This window comes from Hippoglossus hippoglossus, chromosome 19 (assembly GCF_009819705.1).
Source record: "Hippoglossus hippoglossus isolate fHipHip1 chromosome 19, fHipHip1.pri, whole genome shotgun sequence".
NCBI classification, from domain to species: Eukaryota; Metazoa; Chordata; class Actinopteri; order Pleuronectiformes; family Pleuronectidae; genus Hippoglossus; species Hippoglossus hippoglossus.
The window spans coordinates 8001948-8024016 of record NC_047169.1 but is presented as its reverse complement, the minus strand read 5'-3'; the positions used below and the strand labels follow the sequence as shown (position 1 = coordinate 8024016).

General features: G+C 41.6%; 2 protein-coding genes across 3 annotated transcripts; one reads left to right on the top strand and one right to left on the bottom strand.

Annotated features, from left to right (window-relative positions):
- Positions 1 to 675: 675 nt before the first annotated feature.
- Positions 676 to 14300, bottom strand: LOC117753153 (zinc finger CCHC domain-containing protein 24-like). Its single transcript, XM_034571062.1, has 4 exons — positions 13375 to 14300; positions 11109 to 11309; positions 2323 to 2487; positions 676 to 1791 (listed from the first exon to the last, which is right to left on the bottom strand). The coding sequence occupies exons 1-4, from the start codon at positions 13585 to 13587 to the stop codon at positions 1678 to 1680; spliced, it is 693 nt and encodes a 230-aa protein (XP_034426953.1). The 5' UTR covers positions 13588 to 14300; the 3' UTR covers positions 676 to 1677.
- A 1293-nt stretch (positions 14301 to 15593) lies between these two features.
- anxa11b (annexin A11b) lies at positions 15594 to 22010 on the top strand. 2 transcript variants are annotated; one of them, XM_034570415.1, is made up of 15 exons: positions 15594 to 15745; positions 17956 to 18344; positions 18474 to 18511; positions 18699 to 18842; positions 18969 to 19056; positions 19155 to 19249; positions 19346 to 19459; positions 19666 to 19756; positions 20040 to 20119; positions 20210 to 20266; positions 20357 to 20450; positions 20617 to 20712; positions 21143 to 21201; positions 21347 to 21469; positions 21560 to 22010. In XM_034570415.1, exons 2-15 carry the CDS (start codon positions 17966 to 17968, stop codon positions 21617 to 21619), a joined length of 1518 nt encoding a protein of 505 aa, XP_034426306.1. In that variant the 5' UTR covers positions 15594 to 15745; positions 17956 to 17965; the 3' UTR covers positions 21620 to 22010. The 2 variants fall into 2 exon arrangements, with proteins under 2 accessions (XP_034426306.1, XP_034426307.1); XM_034570416.1 differs by lacking the exon at positions 15594 to 15745 and adding an exon at positions 16672 to 17040.
- Positions 22011 to 22069: the final 59 nt, after the last annotated feature.

The following is a 22069-nucleotide window of genomic DNA, read 5'->3' as shown; positions in this document are numbered from 1 at the left end:
AATAAAAAGTAATTTTTTCTTAATGTGTGAGCTTGTTCTCTGCATCTGTTTGGACACAGCGTGAACCAGATGTTTAAACATCAGAAAAACACCCACAGGAAAAACTTGACACTTAAACAACTGGCTGAGTTTATGAATGAAAGCTGTGCCCGTTTATTGGGTGAACGGCGAATGTTTTTTATCAGCAGCTGTAGAATGAGATCAGTGTTTTTTTCTTTCTCCTCCTGCGGTCGACTCGTGATCTTATTCCACTAAGTTTTATTCTGCTGAGGTCTGTCCTGAAAAATGAAGGTCTTGAGAGGTCAGATCGCAACCGCACAGGAAAGGGTTCTGTACGTTCTGTCACTCGTTAAATATAGATATTTAAATAGATATGTGTAAGTGTGTGTCAATATGTATTCTATATGTGTATACTTCTATGTATACATAAGCATATATAGAATTAAGAACACAGGAAAGCACACTATGTTCTGTTAGTCATGATAACGTCTGTGTGTATGTATATTATTTTAATGTTTTATGTTCCATCTGGATTTGTTGTTGGTGTTATTCACATAATCTCTCAGCTCCCAAACAACATGGATGGTTTAAAACCTGATCTTATGATCTTTTCTCGTTAGAGGAGACAGAGCTGATCATTTAGCAGAACAGCAGGAAAACACAAACACAATGTCAACATGTTTAAATGCATTTTAATACAAAAACATTTGAAGAGATCCATCTCATGGGTTACTCACATTAAGGCACATTAAACGGCGTGTCACGTCCAAAACAGTTATAATCAACTGATGGTTCTTTTCCATTTAATTATCGTTAATTTGAAATACAAAAACCCTCTGAAGCAACATGCACACGGAACCTTCCACTTAATCCTTCATGATCTTTGGCACATTATATTTATTCCTCATTTTGTCTCGTGTTACATACGAGACATTACAACCTATGACCTATAAAAAAAAGCACCTTGCTGAGTCTCTGTTGCTGTGCTGTAGTTTATTCTATTTGTCAGGAAATACATTGTTTCTGAAATATTGCATTTGTTAACAACCAAAAGGTGTTTTAACTGTAGTCACATAGTATATAAAGAATAAATGTTAGTCGGCTGATATATTCCTTCATTAAGTGTAATAAGAAACAAAGCTAATGGCTTAAAAATATCTCCCAATAATTATGTACCCTCCAGTACTGAAAATACAGATAATGCAGATACACATTAATACTGCATATCCTTCTGAGTAAAGACTTGTTGCATATTTTATACAGAAAACATCATTTTAAGTTATTGCTGGAATATACAAACATGTAGAAAAGAGTCTTCATTTGGAAACTTCACTCATGACTTTAGCTCCAACACGAGTGAAGTCAGACGCTGAGCTAAAGTTTCTGAATTCACAGTTAAGGTAAGATTCTGGCTTCATAGTTACGACGTCAAATGAATATATTCACATATTGATAACTGAGTTACTCACAAGCACCCAGCCAATGCAAAGTACTCGTCTCCACCGAGAGATACTGCAGAAGGCTTCCATCGCGACGAGCCTCTCACGCCGAGAGTCACAGTGTCAGAGAATAAACCGTTAGAGATGAAGTACGATAAAGTATATTACCTTGTGTTTTTAGTTATTAAAGTAGAATCGTCCCTTTGTGGACCAAACCAGGGAAGTCAAGCAGAGAGAGTTATTGCACACGGCGGCAGTAGTAGCCAAGGACTTTGCATTTTTCACACAGGTGTTGGGGGTGCTCTTTGCTCTGGTCCGACACGTCCAACCCGTCCGGTTTCTCCAGAGGTCGCTAGGAAAAAAATGTATTCATTCATTTAATTGTTTTTTAAATTCAATATATTCAAAATCTGTCTATTTCTGTCAAAAAATAGAGTTGATAAACAATACACTTTTTTTTTTATAGCGGCTCTTTCACTGGGGGAGTCGATATGTCTGAATGTTGCAGTAGATACAACAGACACAATCTAGAAAACCCAATAACCACATAGCCGCACCATTCTCTAAATTCCAATTTCTACCACACTTAAATTAATGCGGTTATTAATTTAATTATGTTGGAATGTTTTCTATCGCTTACGATTTAAAAAAAAAAAAAAAAAATGAGAGAACTGGTTTATAATTTATAGGAAAACCTTTGCCACTGCCTCACTTTTTCCTGAGCCACTGAAACTTAACTGAGATCAGGATGCTTCTAAGACATGCTGTTATTTAAAATAAACTAAAAAGACAAGCAAAAGAAAATCATATTATTTAGTACCAGAAGACAAAAACACGACTGGAAGGTACCATTCACCCGTCTGTCATTGGGATGGGCTGTTACCTGTTTATGAGGGTAGACGTTGATGTGGCACTTGATGCATTCTTGCCCCATGTTGGCCCAGGAGTTCCCGCTCATCCACTTCCTCTTGCATTTAGGGCATTTGTATTCCCCGAAACACCTCTTCTTTCCCTGATACGGGGTCAGGCCTTCACCTTTGGGTCGAGCCTGAACAGAGAGTCGGAGCAGGAAATAAATTCTACATCGTCAACCCACTTTCAGCTCACTTCATTGCTTTAAATGACACGTTTACAAATGTGTGGACCTCAGCAGCTTTGCAAACATTTTCGTTTTTGACTCTCAACACCTTTGATTAATGGTTTCTCTGGTCGGCAGCGACTGAGCTGCCACGGGGGGAGCACGTGGCACCTGACCTACTGCGGCCTGCCTCTGGAGAGCCTCAAGCCGCCGTCTGTTCCTGCTGCCTGCTCCCTGTGCGTGGCCATGAACTCCTCTGCCTGCAGGGCCTCGTCTCTGGCTGCATGGAGCCTCACGTTGGGTCCCAGTGTGGCACACGACCATGCCACCGGGGTCTCCCACACACAGCCAGAGACCAACATGCTGCTTTTCAGCATCTTTTTATTCTTAAATTCACAAAACTCAAACTTAACTTGCCAGCACCTTCTGCTCGGTGTCTCTCACCATGTGTGTCTCTGTCTAAGTTAGAAGACAGATCATTTGAAAGAACAAAACTTATCTAAACTACAATGATGGAGTAGGAACTACAGAGAATCTTTGTACTATTGAAGCTAATAAGAAGTTTTAATACTTTTAATGGTTTATTCCAAGAAAGATGCCTTATATTGTAATTTTTTGTGTAATTTATTTGTTGGCAAGAAAAGAAGGAGTCTCAGCTTTCCCATTAAAAATGAACTCACTCCCTCCAGCTGTGTTCCCAAGGGACCATAAAGGAGGCCCCGGCCTGTGTGGGGACCAATGGGAGAGGCCTCCCCGCTATAGGACAAATACCTCAGGCTCTCAGTCATCCCTCCCAGCTGCTCCCAACCCACCAACCAGGACACAAAGATCTTAGCTCGGAGGAAATAAAACCCAGATGAACTCTGCACTTGTATAACATGACAAAATCCAAAAGCCATCACAAAGAAATCGTCTCGACGAGACTGGTTTGAATTAAAAGCGCCTCGTCTGATAAAAGTAGGGCAAGTCCAAATTAAGACGGAGTCCACACCACCGAAGGAGTTCACATCAAATCTTGTTTTGATTTTGCAGCAGAAACACATGTCAGGTTCAAAAGCTCCAGCAGATCATTCTATTCATTTCCAGGACTACATCTGTTAAAAAACAACAACAGCCAAGTCCCTGACTGTTAAGACCACTGTGAAGCGTTTGGAGGCCTGTGTTTGCATCACTCAGCCACCGTGAGGCACTGTGGGAGGTCACTTTTGATGGCAGGGCCTACAGGGAGAGCGGACAGAGCATCATCTTCCTGAGGGAGGAAGCAGCTTTCACTCTGCAGAGCAAGCAAAACAAACTCTACCTAAAGTCTGGAGCCCACAGGGCAGCAAAGGGCACGGCGCACTCCGCTGTTTCCACTGGTCCCATCAAAGATGTGACACCGATAAACACGACCACTGAAAATCACACTTTTGACCTGACTTTGAGTGGACGGCAGGAAAGTTTGAGCAAAGGCAGAAAAATGTAACAAATCTGTCATCAATCCTCCTGCATGCACGACACTCAGACGGGTTTTCACTCTTTTACTTAGAGATGCATTTGGTTAGAAGTTTCTTATATAGTGAAAATTAGAAAATTTACCATGTTTACTATGGTTTAGCGTTTTAGCATGCTAATCTTTGCTAATACAACATAAGGAATGTCAAAACACAAAGTTTTGGACAAAAAACATTTTTCCAACCACGTATATCAATCAGTCCAAGCTGATAAACAAATAACAAAACCGTTTATATTACTTAAAAACACAAGTAACTCCAAATGCCTCAAACCCAAATACAACTGGATCAACCAACACAGGCGTGACATGTTTGCTTTATGCTGAAAATTTCTTTTTCTCAGGAAAACAATACTTAATCTCTTTAATTCAGAGACACAGCAGATGCTGTGAATGCAACACGCTTCCGTATGATTGGAGTTTGTTTCGTGACTTTTTTTCATTTTTGGCCGGTGTTCTCCCAAAACAGATTTGGGTTTGATTGAAGATCTCTGCAGCCCAAAACCATGTGTGAGAAGTGGTTTTGCTTTTAAGACAAATAGTTTTTTCCCCCCTTCATTTATTCTGTGCATTACAACACAGACTCACCAAAAGCCATATAACTCAAATTGTTGTGCAACTCAAATCAGAGCCAGAGTACATGGAGCGATGTAAAGCCAGATTCGGAGGCTGCAGCAGATAAGGCAGATCCTTGCAGCCTGGTGAGAGAGGCCCAGAAGGTTGGCTGCCTCCTTCTGCCATCATCTGGAATCCATCAGGATAAACAATGGACTTCTCCAAAATCCTCAATCAACCCCCCCCCCCCCCCCCCCCCCTCCCTTCTCCTTTCTCTCCCCCTCATTCACTCTCTCCCCCCACGTCCATACCCCATGAGACATCCTGGAGAACGCAGCAACACCAGGCCTGTTGGATACCATGTGGTCAATTACTCCACACTAACAAACCCAGGGCGCTCTCATCCCTTTCGCTGGGTTTAATTTGTCTCAGACCCCCGGAGCATCGGGGAGAAGCCCATCTGTTACCAGAGCAAAACAACACATTAAGGCCCGGACTCACTGCAACAGGTCTCCTAAGTCTTAAAGACTTAAGTGATACTTTGAAATATCTTGTGAAATCAATTATCGCAGCAGGGTTAAAAGCAACGAGCGGAGCGTGACTTTTCATTTTCCATAAAAAGATTAAATTAGTAGATGGTTAGACATATTTTAGGACGATAATTATTTTAAAAAACAGGATAATTATATCCTGAGACAGGTGAAATATAACTGGTTACAGTAATCAAGTTATTTATCGTTCAAGCAACGCTGCTTGGTCCGTCTTCTCAAATGAGAGCGTTTACAGCTTTTCTCTGTTTCATTTCATTGTTAAGTTAATGTCTTTGTGTTTTAGAGCAAGATATTTTAAGGTGATAACCATGAAAAATAATAGTTTTTGTCCAACATCCAAATATTATTTAAAATCTGCGGAAGTGTTCAAATAGGACTATGTTGTGGAAACTTCTAAAGAAGACAATCTTTGTAATAAAAATTATATAATATAATCTCTTAAATGTGTTTTGTAATGAAGAAAATAGCTGGTGTACCTGAAAATATTTGGGAAATGCAACACTTTTAATGAAGTAAATAGAAAGTGTAACTGGTCATGATTAAGTCATTTTCTTTAACTGACACGCTGGTGTTCATACATATAATCATTTACTCTCTTTAAATATTTGACTTTATAGCTTCTTTGTCATTATCTTATGTATCTTTTAATACAATATGAAAGAAATAAAATGTTACTCATACTTACTGTGTATGAGGCTGATGTGTATAACTATACCAAGCTGCTCTTACTGTGTCATTGGTGCTGAACTCAACATTCCTCCACATTTAAACACATGTTTAAATGTGCACTGAGCTTCTCTACAGACTTCTGCACAGTGATAAGCACGAACCCCAGAGCTGCGATTCAAGGAAACAAGATACAAGACGCTCCCTGGCCAGTGGCAGCAAAACCTATGTCCTGTTTCACACAATGGTGCTTCCTTTTTTTTCCAGGATTTATCAGGGGCAAATGTTCCACTTGTAGAAACATGCAGATATCAAATGAGTCCTTCAGCAGCGTGAGGCTGTAATCCTTCCACACGGCCTTTCTGCAAAGCTCATCTGACACACAGAATGGATTAACTTCCCCCGTCCTCAAAAAATAAATGTGATTAGGTGTAAACAACTGCAGGCCAAAGAGCAGATGATTGGTTTTCTGTTTTCCTACGTGACTCTCTGGATTTCCACTCTTCCATCAAGCCCCATTGTTCAGAACATATAGGACCTTTAAACGCAGCAGAATTATACTCACACACAAATTCACAGACATTATAGCCTTTCACCATCCATTTAACACAGAGTGCTGCTTTCATATAGGGGTAAAATTTACCAACACACTGAGTTCCAGTTGGCTGTGGTCAAGTTGATGACATATGCAGCTGTAAACTGGCTTTACATTTCACAGCGAGGGAATGACAGGGGCAGGGGGGGGGGGGGGGGGGGGGGGGGGTGCCAGACAAACACGAAATGCAACAGAGAGACACAACTGAGCCAGATTCAGGCTCCCAGGAGGCCAGGACCAAGCCAGAGGTAAATTTAATCTCATACCTAATGTGCAGTGATGGATGCAGTTATAGTCAGTTTCACACTGCTGGAATAATCTCACCGAAAAAAAGAACCTCACATTTTGAAGTAGCAGTCCAAAGAAATCGATTTACAGTCGCTATGACAACAATCCACAGCATCTGTTAATGTGCCTGAACTTTTACAAACTTCATGTCATGGTTCAGAGCAACAGGTCTGCAAAAAGGTTGGGACACAAGATGTCGGGTTTCTGACGTCATCCCATGTAAACCAATTAACTTAATTGTACAACCACCATAATAAATAGTGGCTTCAATATCAACTTGTCAAATGTTAAACACACTTTATAGCCGATACATAGGTTTTATGATTAACGTGTCAAAAGCATTTATGTGCCTGTCACATCTGATCCATTTCTTTGCAGAAAACAGAGGTGACTGGGTAAAGGGGAGCAGATGAGCAGGTGTGGGAGTCAGATGAATGAATGGACGATGGCAGAAGAATGCAGTGAGAGTGGTTAGCTTTAGATTACAGATTCTGGGGGGGGTGAAGTCTGGTTTACTCGTTTAAGTGCATACCGAACCATTCCTTATCCCTATACCCTATAGATGCCTATACTCCAGAGTCTCTGCTTACCAAGCGAGAAGTGGCTGAGGTGCAAAGCTGATCAAATTGCACACAAGGGCAGAGGAAGTCCTTATGACACTTCATACCACCCCCTCCTCAACTAGTCTATCTACCCCCAGATTCCAGGGTTTCCGCTATCTTACTCATCCTCCTCGGCAGATGATCGGGCCAAAAACAACAGACAGCAAGCTGAGGACAGATAAGACATTTAGCAGCAGTGAAAACACAAGGATAAAAGCAGCAGTATAACCGGACAGCTCTGTCTGAGATTCACCAGTTACACATTGGGCTGTGAGCCGTATCGCTGCACCTGGACGGAAGTACAGTGTCTGGTCCTAAATCAACACTGATAACATTATCAGTATTTGGAGATATCAGCAGAAACACATTCTGCTCACCTATATAATACAGAGACATTTCCTCCATGGCTATGGCTGCTTTGAGTTTGAAAAAAAACCCACAGGATATTTGCTGCATGTTATTTAGTCAGTGGCTCAGTAATGTGACTAACCAAACCGAGTTCGAACAGAAAAATGTGGCCCGCTTCACTCTCTAGTACATTCAGGAATAGTCTATTCAATTTAATCGAGGCTAGTTTTACTTTCTGTTAAAATAAACTTTTGACATTGTGGTAAATGTACTTATTCACCTTCTGTCTGTGAAGTAAATATGAAGCTACGTAAGGAGCCAGCTAACTTAGCTTAGCACAAAGGCTCAAAATGGGAAAACATATAGCCTGGCTCTGTCTGGACCAAACTAAATCGTTCTACCAGAATGCTAAAACGTTAGAGGCAACATAATTCAGTTAAAGACAATGAACGCTGATATTAAATACTAGATAAAACTCAAAGAACTAAAAATATCACTTTCATCCATCTTAGGCCAAATACAATAAAAGAATTCCCTCTGAAAGCGTTGCAACTATCAGAAGTTCCACTTTCCAGACCATAGGTCCAGACTAATTATCAAAGCAGACCTTGTCCCTCCACTCAAACATGATTCAACTGTAAAGACCGGTACACCCACTTCCTGTGCTACCCACTGTTTCCAAAACCAGGGTTTTGATTTGGACATCTCTGGGCAGCTCACTGCTCACTGGCCCTTTGTCCATCCAATCGCCGCTTCTTCGCATACGGGCAGACGGATGGAGAGAGATGGAGTTGACTGCAGCCAAGCCAAGCAGAGCTGAGCGAACAATACAGCCTGACTTCTTGACCTTTGGTTCCACAGGCCCTCTGCAGAAACAATGCTCTCCTTATTTAGCCCAGGCCCTTCCCACCATACACCCATTTACTGTCAGCACACTGTCACTTGTGTATTCTCTTTACAGTAACCTGGTTCAGCTACTTAATTGGCAAAGGTCGTTGAAATGTTGTGACCCGGGGTTCATGGATGAAAGGTGTGAAGAAAGCATGTTTTAGGTAATTTGACAGAAATTTGAAGCAGTTTTTCCATCAACGTGGCACAAAGGGACAGAGTTTTTTCATCTTAACACACTAATTTAATAACAAGTTATTTGTCTGCAACCCAAGAAATCCACAGTGTACCGAAGGTGTTTATTTCATTTATCTACAGCTAAAAATACAACAGATTCCAGCAAACAAAAACAAAATGTAGTTCTGCTCAAGAGACCTTTTGTCATGACGACGGTTTACGTAATCATAACTTCATCTCTGAAATATTAGCAACACATGATAGAATCTGACATCATCGTTTTCTGAAGCAGAGCAGCAGAGCGCCAGCCAGCAGAAATGGTTTCCAGATTTTTGAACACCATAAGGGGTGTGGCCACTCCAGAGAATTATAAAAAATCTCAGCTCGGGGTAATCCTTTGACGTCTTAACCTCCTGGTGAAGCAAGTAACCCAACCCTCCACTATGCTGTCAACGGGATGCTTACCGCTGACATGCCGAGCACAGCATGGATAGTATATCTCATACCGATGAGCAGGGCCGCAAACAAAAATTCATGGTCTGACACGTCTCTTTTTTCATTGTTTTTCATCACCTAAGGTTTCGGCTTGAAGAGCCATGTGTTTCTTTATCAAAGAAGCAGACTTTTAGAGTTGACATGGGCCCCATTCCACCCAGAGAGAGGCTGTTAAAGGCCCCACACACCCACTTCCTGTGCACTTCTTCTCTCATCTTACTGAGCCGTGACATTCTTTGATTCCTGACCATACAGCTCCCTTCAGCTATGGAAACATGCAACCAGAGAGTCAATGCTGCTAATAATCCATAAAAACAAGTAATTCTGCATTGCTTTGATTAATGGCTCTCACATTAACCCGTGTGGACCAGTGGTGGAAAACATCTTTCATGCGGAAAGAGATGTATATTTTTGTGACTGATGAACAGACGGTCGTATCTGCCTCTTGCAGTTAAGTGAAAATGTTGAGAGCTATAAACTCACTGCAGTTGATTTTTCTCTGCATTCCTCACTTTGCTCCACTAATTTTGTTCATGGCTGAGCTGCATCAATCTCCTCTGAGTGGGCAGTGATGGAGGTGAGCTTTCAGGGAAGAGGTATTTTGGGGAGACATGGTTATTTTCTCTCTAGCTTTGAGTTAGATGAGAAGATAACGGTCCAACGTCTGCAGGCTAGCTGGAGCCAGCAGTTTGTTGAATCTGTGAAAAAAGTGTAAACCCAACTTTTAAATGTTTTACATGGAGTTTGGAGAGTTGGACAGAGCCACGCTAGCTGTTCTCCAGTTTTCCTGTCTTTCTGCTAAGCTACGCTAATTAGCTGCTTATTCCAGCCACATGTTTACCGTACAGAAAGTAATCTAAAGTTGCCTAAAGACATGCACTGAAGTCTGGATATTTTCTGGAAATTTTCAAGAAGGGCTAGATGTGAGAATGCAAATGTCAAAGTCAGATGTCCCAATTTTCTGGAACCAGCTCATGTCTGAAAACAGCTGCACTTTCAGCAAGACATAAACGTAACTCCCAAAATGTGCAACTATGGCTTTAAGCTCACACACAGCAGGAAGTCAACACACGCCAAAAATCAATTATCAATTATTTAATCTCTTGCACCAACTTCAGTTAAAGATTTCCCCATCTCTTAAAAAACTTTATACGAGTGTCCTCTAATTTAGAAATGGTTCTTGCAGAAAGTGTTAAATTGCTACAGATATCACTTAGTTTTACGACCTGTGGAACTATCATGTTGCATGTTTCACAGAATCTTCTTTCTCCCTGACAAAATTAAGTGATTAAACTTTATAGGATTCTTGATATAATCGACCTGTAAAAGTTAACCAGCTTTTCACTTTTTGCTACCTTGTTTCTAGGACACACCCTGTCAATTAGTCATTTGATTATTTCCATTACACCTAACAAATGTCAGGCATTTCCCTCTGAACATGATCAATGGGGAACCGCAGCTGCACATGAGCCAGTGGTAATACTTCTTTCGTGTTTGGAGTGGAGGTCGTGCCTCGTTCCACAGGAAAACCTATCATCTTTCATTAAGACCAGCTCCGAGATGCAATCGGGCATCTGCTGCTCATTACCAACCTGCAGTTGTTCATCTAACTCAAAAACATGCTGAGGAATCTATTTCCCATAGAAAATACTGAATACAAAGATAATATTCTAACTTGGGTTTTAATATCTTTAAACAAAAAAAGCAGTGAATATGCCTCAAACTGTGATGAAGCAGGTGGATTTGAGCCAAGATTCAGATCAAATCAGATCCAATATGTCATGTTATGAATTCTCTTTTGCAGACAGCACTTCATATGTTCATATCCAAAACACGTAGAATAATTTGACAGATGGCTCACACACTGCACAGCTGTTTCACCCGGCATTGAGGACATGCACCTGACTGAGGTGCAGCATCCCTGACTGGCTCACCTGAGGGCAGTCTTTGATGTAGTGCCCTTTGTTGAAGCAGAGGTGGCACAGGTAGTTGGGCGGCGGCCGTTTGCTGTGTTTGCGCGTCTCGGGGGACAGGGAGAGGTCTGAGAAATGGTCCGCAAGAGAGCTCAAGCCTTCCACGATATTGTTGAGGGACCCGTAGGGCGAGGAGTTCTTGTAGAAATTGTTGTTCAAGGCCTGTCGGTGAAAAACATGGAGCAAGGTGAGAAATCTGTGGCAATGGAACCATGTGGGTGTGAGGTTGAAATATACAAATATACAGTAGATGCATTGATACACTAAAGCGGGGCTACACCTGACTATTAATCGTATTTCCTCTACCTGGGGGTTTTCACCCCTGCCCCAGCCCGTTTTTTGGGGTTGATTTGTATGTTTATGAACACAATTACACAAAAACAATGAACACATGAAAATTGGTAAAAGGATCAACATGGGCCAAGGAAGAATCCATTAAATGTTGGTGCGGATCTGGATAAAGGGGCAGATCAAGGGATTTTTTATCGCTTTCTTTAACATTGTGAGATACGCCGTTTTCCAACATTTTCATTGATTTCTCAGAGAATAATAAATGGATCTTGATGATAAAAATCAGGTTCAATCAAGTTTAGGGGACTAATATTTTTGAGTATTTGCAATTTCGTGCAGATCCAAATAAAAATCTGGATCTCGTGAATTCAAATGAAGCTTCATAATGGGACAGTTGGGCCTCGGTGGAGCTGAGGTATTGTTAATTCATTCTATTAACCTGTTGATGAATCGCGTAACTCTTTATTTAGACTTCTAAAGCCCATCACGATTTCCCAAAGACCAAAGCCTTGTCCTAAAATAAGTTATTTTGTTCAACCAACAATCTAAAACCCGGAGATGCCCTGTTAACAATGATATCAACCAAAAAACTGCATATTCTCACATGGAGATGGATAAATTACTTCAAATATGTTATCCTGAATTGTGGTTGATTAATTTTCCAGTGATCTATTAATGGATTAATGGACTAATCTTTGTAGCGTTGCACAAAAGTATCCCTCATTTCAAACAAGGACACAGAGGAACATTGTTGTGACTGGACGATGAAAGAGCACTTCAGCCAGCATGTCAGTCCATCACCCTGATGGATTCTCCTGTTTGTCTCTCTGACAGAAGCCGACTTTATTTCATTTCTGCAGATGCGCTGCCTTTACCGCATTTACTCTGCACGCCAATGGTGTCCGTTTCCTCGCCGGGACAAAATGTCTTTGTCGTGTTTTATTCCGACCGGTCCTATATTGGCACAACACAATCAGCATCATTGTGTCTCTGGAGGAGACGGGTGCTATGGCACCGCAGGGCAAACATGAAGAACAGCCTGCAGACACTGGCTGTTTACTCTGAAGGCATCACAGACAGAGAATTGTAATCAGATGCACATGTACAATCCAGAGTACATGTTCTGCATGACATATCAACCCACTGCATGTCTGTGGCATGTGTGCAGTTACAGTACATGATTCCGTCCGCCAAGGAGGTTAAGTTGTTTGTTAGCAAGCAAAAACTACTGGACATATTCTGACCAAACTGGGTGGAGGGGTGCAGTATGGGTCAGGAAACAACCTATGAGTGTTTGCAATTTGGTGCATATCCAAATAAAAATCTGGATCAAGACAATTAAATTGTGGCTTCATCAGGAGACTGTTGGGCATTGGCCTTATACTCCTCTAGTTTGAGTTCTTCCAGTTTTAATGTGAACGGGTATATTTAGGTTTAAGTTCTGGTGACTTTTGAAGCCAACATGTAAACAGAAACACAGTAATTATTATTTTTTCTACTTTTCTTGAACGGGTCAGTGTTGAATCAAGCAACACCAAGTTCCACTGAGTCAAGGCTGCACACATCTCTGACCAAGCCAGAGGCCAGCCAGGGTGAACCCTCACACTTTCAAAAACCCTGTGAGAGGTTGTTTTTTTTTCTTTCCTCAACCTGCCATTCCTCCGGCAGCTGCACACTGACACCAGAACACAGTCTGAACACACTCAGGCACTATACCAGGGTACAAAACACATATTCATATGCTACCCACTCGCCACAGTTCGACCCAACGAAGGCATGCAGGTGAGGTTTACAAAAATAACCCAGGGTGAAATATGAGGGGATGATTTTCAGGGCCACGCTATGGGAGAGATTTATGATGTGCAGCAGAGGATGCAAGTTTTCAACAGAGTCACAGTGGCCATGCAAGGAGTTAGTCACATCACACCAGTTGTACCTCACTCCTCAGATGGAAGAAGTTGTTGAGATAGTTGGAGCTCAGATCCGCTGCGCTGCGCTTGGAGTTGTTCATGTCCTGGAGGGAAGAGTCCGACTCGGCTTTGAAGGCATCGAACGTGCTGCTCTGGGAGTCCTGCAGGGACATGTAGACCCAGTTGAGCAGCTGTGCAGGTTGGTACACGGCGGCACCAGTCTCTATAGCGGACATCATTCTGTCGTTGGCTGGAGGGGGACCGCTGCGCCTCTTGGAGTGAAAGCACCGTCAGAACCGCCGGGTTTTCTGGATCACCCAACTTCTCTGAGTCATCCCCCTGCTCCGGCTGGGTGGGTGTGGACCTCTGGTTCACCTGGGGGAGCCCTGGAGGACCCCGGTCACAGGACAGCGGTGTCTCGGGGAGGACGCAGTGGAAGCATTAAGCGCAAAAAGGGCTGAGCAGCGGTTTGGAGCTTGGAGCAGCAGGACTGTGGGTTGCGTCACAGAGGACAGGAGGTCCAATCAGCGTGCATCTCTCTGCTCAACTTTTCTAAATGTTCAGGAACATGGAAAACTCAAAGCAAGAGTTATAATGAAGGAGAAAGGGTGAACGTTTTTATAGGTCAGTGTTTATGTGTGGTTTAGTTTGGAATGAGGCCCATTCGTTTTTTTTTAAATATGCATAAAAATACATACAAACATAAAAGTTTCAATTCCTAATTAGACCTCAGTGGTCCAGTTTATATTTATAATGACTATGTTGTTTGTTGAAAACATTAATGTTGCATAATGTTGAATGTAATTGGTATAGGCCCAAGTCTGCTGTTACAATAATGAATGTTTATATACGATTAAGAAAAACTGACGTTTGATAAGTCATGTTTTGTTCTGTTCGTTTATTTTATGTTTTAGGCAAATCGATCAATGTTTGGTTTTGATTGTTTTCACACGTGAGAGGCAAAGTCAGAAGTTTGAGACTAAGCATTCATCAAATAGGCTGAAGTCAAATGAAAGCATTTTAAGATACACTTCACGGTGCTCAGTTAAACCAACAACTAACCACCCAGTGCTTACTCACTCAGTTTAAGCTGATTTGATTTAAAGGCCTTCAGATTGAATATAGTCTGCAATACATGTCTTTACCACAAATAGACTGCTGCCATCTAGTGATGTAAACTGATACTGAAGATAGTATTTCAGTTGTTCTCATGAGTTCAGGATCATGTAAAAATTCCATAAATTACAAAAAGCTGTAGTTGTTTGATACTGAAGCTCGTGTTCCGGCCTCCATCATTATCTCTTAGAGAGAATTTAGGGACCCACAGCAATGACAATAATGGAAGAGTGGAGTCGAGTTTTAAAACCTTAGAAAGCAACAATGTTTGGCGCTTCTCAGATTCAGTGACTAAGAGTTCCCTCTTCACCACAGTTTGGAGGAGATCGTGCCCATTTGAGATCAAGATTTCTGGGCGGAAAAAAAGAAGTCGGATTATTCATAATTGTAAAAATGAGCAAAGATAAGAGGAAAGTCTGAGAAGGGTGAGAAATAAGTGAAGCTGAATTAATTATATTAGTCTGTTCTATCCCATTAAGAGGTGGGGGTAGACTTAACCAGCTACAACAAAATTAAACTTCATGGTCCATCATTATAAACAAGCTAATGATATATTAACAAATCGGACACAGGGGTCATTTTTCTGTGGAAGGAGTACTTTTTAAACTTTTGAAATACATTTACCTACTTATTTACATATACCTAAGTAGTGACTTTAAACAATTTAACACGGCTAAGTTAAGTTTCTAGCCGCCTGCAAATTAGTAGTATTGTGAAGAAAAACTTGCAAATCATTTATTTATTGTGTAATATGTCACTGTGTGCTTTTTGGAACATCTACCGAGCACCAAAAGTCCAGGACGTATGAAGGACTTTTATTGGAATCAAGTATATTAACATGGTTATGCTGTAATAATAAGAAGACGAATTGAATATATATACAGATCGTTTTGAGATACCCAAGTCTGCTTTACAGAGATAGGAAACAAAAACATGAAACAAATGATAGCAGGGAGATGTTTGCTGGAGATAAAGAATCTAGTGGTTTAAAGTCTTTTTTTTGTGAACATGTGTGTTTGAGGGAGCGTCCAGGGCTGGGACATGTGTGAAGTAAGTAAACAAACCCTGCATGTGTCCTCTAGTTACCATGCAAACTGAAGTAATGACTTGCAGACACAGTTTCCAGTGTCTGTGGGAACAGTGAGTCAACAGCACCAGTCCCCCCCCCCCCCCCCTCTCTCTCCTGGACAATACCCAAGCAGCAGGGCGGAAACCAGGCCGAGGACCCACCCACCTCCAGCCTGCATCGTCTCTTCCTGGATCAACTCCCGAGTCCGCGAAGTAAGTCGATTTAACCTGTTTCTCTCGTATCTACTATTCAAAAACATTCATCCCACGCTGGGTTAAATGCGACCACGCAGCCGATCGATGTATTTTAAACCGAATAGGAAGTTAGCATCGTCCCGAATAAACAAGACTCGAGCCGCCGTGGGGCTTTTTTTTTAACGGTACTTCAGAGCCGGACTTCCTCCATTTTAAACCCTAATAGTTTCATCTCCATCTGTCAAACACAGCCCTCGTCTCTCGTGCTGCGTGTTGATGCTGCATGCTACATGCTAAACTTCGTCTTTAGGTATTGGGCAACATTCAACGGAGGAGAGGGGCAGTGGAGCTCCTGGACATTTAACGAGGTGTCGAGGCGACACGTTCAACTCGATAGTGTTACACGTTGCTTATACTCGCCATGTTGCTGTAGATATATTAAAAATGGAAGTTTTGTTAAATATTAGCTTGTTAGCTAGTTTGGCTAATTGAGCGTTTTCAGGCCTAGCGATGCTCTAAGATTATTCGCTGCCGCGTTCTGGTGCTGATTTCGGAATTGTAAAAGTCACAACTGGAGGTGTAAATAAACACACACTCGTAGTGTTGTCACAACAGTGTAAAAATAATGATAGGTTACATTAGCAGGCTGTTTTTAGGTGTGTAGTCTGGGTTAGAAATCAACACATCTGAGGCTAGCAATAATCACAAAGTCCATTGCGCATTTTATTCGGTATATTGTTATAAAATAGACAGTGACGCCGTTATATTTTATTATTTTTTTCGCAATGTTTTAATGTTTAAACTAAAATGGACAGTTATCAGTTATCACATCTTCAGGTTGTAAATATGCGGTGGGATGTACATTATGGAATTTCCGAAAACCCGTAAACGCCTCACCAGTATTTTCAAGGGTCCAAAGGAGAAGCTGGAAAGCAGCAGGGGAGTGTCCCCCACCAGGAAGTCACCTTTAACCCAGTGGGTTTCGATCTGATGACAATGGTGCATCTCTGAAGTTAGAACACTGAAGTACAAACTCAGTTAGTCAGAGTTTTTACAGCCGAACTGACTTTGATTGACTGTAACTCTATGATAAAGTTGTTATATTGCAGCAAGGCAGTGAGCTATTTGTGAAGAGTACTTGTGTTTTCAGTGTGAGTGAAAACTGTGTGCATGACTTTCCTGGTTCACCTGTATCGCTCTCGCTTAAATGGCGAAAAATATCGTTGAATTCCCCCAGTGCCTGGTTCTTTGTGTGCATGTAAACAAAGTTGGCTAGATAATCACCCACCACTACTGACCGGCCTGCAGCTCTAGTGAGTATTATGCTTATCTGTGGAAGCACACAGCCGTGTAATTCCCTAAACAACTCCTCACATAAGTGGGTTCTCATCTGAAGGATCTTTGCGAGATGATTTTTCTAGTGGTCTGATGTGTAACTGAAAGAATTTGGGGACATTGCAACACGCAGCGTTTTCACATATGGTTCTAAGAAGAGGGGAGCAACATTTTTAAGTCAGCTGACTTCACTTAACGACAAAGCAGATTCATATGACATCATAATCACATGTTAAAAGCAGTTGTGAGTTTCTGACATCATAATGTAATTGAACCATTTAATATTGTTTATAGCTGGGAGAAGGAATTGTTAGGTTTTTGTTTTTGCTGCTGCTGAGTTGACTTTATATCAGAGCTGGTCATTTAATTAGGAGGGAACCAGATGGGTACAGGGGGAGGGGCTGGGCACCTGTTTGCATTATTTTTAGAGCTCTGAAAATACTATTATAGTAGCAGATACTTGTTGAACTGTCACAGATATTGTTGCTGATAATGGATGGCTGATTTTTCAGTGTTGTATGTGCTCATGAACAAAGACTGTCACAAAATTACAGAAATGTTGGCAGGATATAGTTTGTGACTTCTACGTGAATTAAATCAAAAACTTAAAGTCGATTTTGCACGTTCTTGTTTGCGTCACATCGGACCAACCATGGTGATAAGACACGCTAGGCAAATGAAGGGAAACTTCAATGTGAGACAACAACAGTCATTGTATTTTTGCTGTTTGAATGAATCTCTATCAGCAGATTCCACCTGAGCAGCTAAAAAGCAAACCCCAGGAGCATTTTAAGCGACAGGGAGTCCCGAGAAATATATGCAGACTTGAATTTCTCCAGCACAAAGTCAGGTATCATTATTAGTAACAAGCAATAACTTCATGTCACCTCCAGGTTGTGAAAAATGAGTTACCCAGGATACCCTCAACAGCCCGGTGGTTACCCACCACAGGCAGGGGGCTACCCACCTCAACCAGGAGCATATCCACCCCAAGCAGGCTGCTACCCTCCTGCAGCAGGGGGATACCCACCAGCAGCAGGAGGTTACCCTCCGGCAGCAGGAGGCTACCCCCAACAGGCAGGCGGATACCCACCCCAAGCTGGCGGATACCCACCCCAAGCTGGCGGTTACCCACCCCAAGCTGGCGGTTACCCTCAAGCAGCAGGGGGCTTCCCTCCCCAGGCAGGCGGCTACCCTGCCGCAGCTGGAGGCTTCCCTCCTCAGGCCGGAGGATACCCACAGCAGCCTGGAGCAGGAGGCTATCCTTCCATGCCTCCAGCAGGTGAGGTTGCATGATTTTATTGTAATCCTGACGATTTACAGGCAACTCCAGCAAAAACATACATTAAAAAAACATAATTCATAACAAATGAATGGCATTTTGATTGTTCTGTCAATGTTTTCTTTCCAGGTGGAGGCTGGGGTGCAGCACCAGGCGGTTATGGCGCGGTACATAACTTCTTATGTCACTCCTTACGTCTGCAGAACATTGTCTCTAATAGCATATGGACTGACTTAAGCTAAAGCTCCTGTTTGCTTAAATCACCTTATCTTCACCAGCCTTACTAAACCGTATTTGTTCTACATGAAGTTTGTCACCACATTCTTAGCATTTACAGCTGTCCTTTGTTTGCAGCCAGGAGGAGCTCAGCAGGGATACCAAGGAGGCCCTGCCCCAGGCCAACACATGCCAAATTACCCCGGGGCCCCAGCCACAAACCCCTCAATGCCTGGATATGGAAGTGGAGTTCAATCGAATCCTCAGAGCCCGGCCATTCCTGTACGATGCATCTTCATTTTAGGATCTCTCTACTCTGATGTCTGATCTATTTGCCAATGCCGCTAAAAACATGCAGCTATATTATCTTCTAATATTTAATTTCTCATGTTTATTTTTAATTTACAGAAAGGCTACAGGGGTTCTATTAAAGACTGTCCAGGCGCTGATCCACTGAGGGACGTTGAAGTTCTTCGCAAGGCCATGAAGGGTTTTGGTAAGCTCATCTAATGTATTCTCATTAAAAATGAATGAGCACTTTATTGGCCAATTTCCTTTTTTTACATTGATTGGAAAAACATGGGTCTTGAATAGGCACTGATGAAAGCGCCATTCTTGAACTTCTGGGAAGTCGCACCAGCAAGCAGCGAGTTCCAATGGTGCCTGCCTACAAAACGACCTATGGAAAAGTAGGTTTTACTATTTATTTCGTTTAACTTTCTTTTGTATTTTCTTTTCTTGCCCCCCATGTGACCTTGCTCTCATGTCTATTTTTCCCCTCCCAGGATTTATTCCACGATCTGAAGTCTGAGCTCACTGGAAACTTTGAGAAACTGGTTGTTGCCATGATGTTGAGTCCCTCGCACTTTGACGCGTATGAACTCAGACAGGCTATAAAGGTTGGAAGCCTCCGTTATTGTCTCAGCAGAGGCTTCATTTGTGGTTTTGTAGTTAGAACCACAGTGTGTGACTCATTGTGCAATAGGAAAATAAGAAGAAAACTAAAATCCCTTTGTACAATGCGATGTCAGACCAGGGTTCCAAGTCCATTTTTACTTTTTGATTCGTGTTTGTTTGTGAGCATGTTTTTGTATATTTTTTTCAGGGCGCAGGAACTGATGAAGCTTGTCTGATTGAGATTCTGTCATCACGCTCCAATGCAGAGATTCGTCAAATCACCACCATCTACAAATCTGGTGAGTTCTGCTGTTGATACTTTTGATAACATTTTTTTTTTTTTTTAAGTATGGGAGAATAATGTTTGAATTTGATCCTAATGTTTGAATTTTTCAAAATAATCTTGTAATTTGAGTTCTCACATTCAGGCTGGATTTTATTAACTTTTACATAATAAACATTATATATTAAATAGACATAAAGCCTTTTTGTTGGATAATGGATTTTTAAAGGAGGTGCCAGCAAATGTAAATATTATGCAAACGAGTGTATTTTACTGAAAAAGCCACACTGTCCTTCTAGAGTTCGGGAAGAGCCTGGAGGACGCCATCAACAGCGACACCTCTGGTCACTTCCGCAGGCTCCTGGTCTCTCTCAGTCAGGTAGCTGCTGCCTTTTAATGAAGAGAGACGAAATATTCAAGTATTGATAACGTGTTTTTAGTCAATACGTCTTTGTCTTACTCCATCTAGGGAAACCGTGACGAAAGGGAGAATGTTGACATCTCTCTGGCCAAACAGGATGCTCAGGTACTGGTTTGTTGGTGACTCAGGGTTGTAACATTCTTGTAAGTAATTAGCAAGCCTTATCATGTCACTCTTTTTGAATGTGTGTTACAGAAACTTTATGCTGCTGGAGAGAACAAAGTGGGAACGGATGAGTCTCAGTTTAATGCCATCCTGTGTGCTCGCAGCAAGCCTCACCTCAGAGCAGGTGTGTTATTGCAACATCCCTTTTCTTCCACTCTTCAAGCTCCGAATATAAACTCTGCTTCTGTATTTTCCAGTGTCATAGCCGCTGCACACACGGACCTTTTGATTCATACATTTGCAAATATTTAGATTTTAACTTTCTTGCATGTGTCTCTTGTCTTTGATAGTTTTCCAGGAGTACCAGCAGATGTGTGGGAGAGACCTCGAGAAAAGTATCTGCAGGGAAATGTCTGGCAATGTGGAGGATGGCATGGTGGCTGTGGGTAGGTTTTGTGCTTTACGTCTTTTTTTCTTCAAACCTCAACCAAAGTGAAGAGCCTTCCCAACAACATTTTAAGGCTCTAAGTATACATTCAAGTCATCTGTCGAGATGTTGTTTTCCGAAGCTTTCCTGGAAGGACGAAAATATCTTTCAGGCTTTGACCTACCTTTTTTTAATCTTGAATGGTGATTGATCTAAAGAAAATGATGGACTGTGAAGAAGTGCAAGCGGCTGGCTGAATTGTTTGCAGCCTTACCTCCGACAGTCATATATTATAAACCATACAATACAGTTACTTTTTTTTAGTCCATAATTTCATCTTTAAACAATCAGCTGTTTGACTTGTTCTCTTCATCTTGTCTTTGTGGAGCGTTGGTCTGATCTCGCAGATTCATTTAAATTAACATTCAATATCTGCTCCTGTTTTCTAGTGAAATGCATCAAGAACACCTCTGCATACTTTGCAGAGAGGCTCCACAAGGCCATGCAGGTACTTCATTTTTTTTTAAATTCTCATTTTACTCCTCTTAATCACAAACCAAGAAGGCTATCTGCTTTGATGTGATCGTATTGGGACAGAGGAGAAGATTTCACTACTGCAGTCAATGAATTGTCATATTGTGATGCATTTACAGGGTGCAGGGACCATGGACACAACCCTGATTCGGATCATGGTGTCCCGCTCTGAGGTTGACATGCTGGACATCAGAAAGGACTATGTGAAGGCCTATGGGAAATCCCTCTACAATCATATCTCAGTAAGTCCCGCCTGTCGTGTTACTATGACAAACATATTTTCTGATCTTTTTCAGCCATCTTTACGTGATGCATATTTCTGTGTTTCTCAGGGTGACACCTCTGGAGATTACAAGAAGCTTCTACTGAAGCTGTGCGGGGGTAACGACTAAAAAGAAAAGAAGCTAAACCCTCCAATGGACAGTATATGTACGTCCACACTGAAACAATGTTATAGGACTTAATATCACCTCTGATGCATGCAGTTAATATTAGTTCTCCTGGAACAATGGTAAATTAACATTAGTTTTGTATTCTCTTCAATGACATAGATACCACTGTATGATTGCCAAATAGTAAATATATATTAATATGAAGAGTTATAAAGACACAGTAGATAGATTCATCTTTATTTGATGAGAGGTGGATGCTTTAAATAGAAAGTGAGAACCAGAAAATGTCAAACTCAATCAACAAAAAATGAAACTTATTATTGTGCTAACAATGTTATATAGTAGTCCAACAATCTGCTGCCCAATTCAGTTTGTGATCATTAAAAGTTTTTCTTTTAATGATCACAAAAGACAAAGAAAAACTGTTATGATCACAAACTGGCTGAAGAG

Bases quoted from the DNA above. Each gene is read 5' to 3' on its own strand.
- LOC117753153 (XM_034571062.1), bottom strand. From the start codon at position 13,587: ATGATGTCCGCTATAGAGACTGGTGCCGCCGTGTACCAACCTGCACAG. The intron at 11,310-13,374 runs GTACAACTGGTG...TTTCACCGACAG, and splicing joins TCTTCCATCTGAGGAGTGAG to GCCTTGAACAACAATTTCTA. The intron at 1,792-2,322 runs GTAACAGCCCAT...TTTTTTTCCTAG, and splicing joins ACGTCTACCCTCATAAACAG to CGACCTCTGGAGAAACCGGA.
- anxa11b (XM_034570415.1), top strand. From the start codon at position 17,966: ATGAGTTACCCAGGATACCCTCAACAGCCCGGTGGTTACCCACCACAG. The intron at 20,120-20,209 runs GTAGCTGCTGCC...TACTCCATCTAG, and splicing joins TCCTGGTCTCTCTCAGTCAG to GGAAACCGTGACGAAAGGGA. The intron at 21,470-21,559 runs GTAAGTCCCGCC...TGTGTTTCTCAG, and splicing joins CCCTCTACAATCATATCTCA to GGTGACACCTCTGGAGATTA.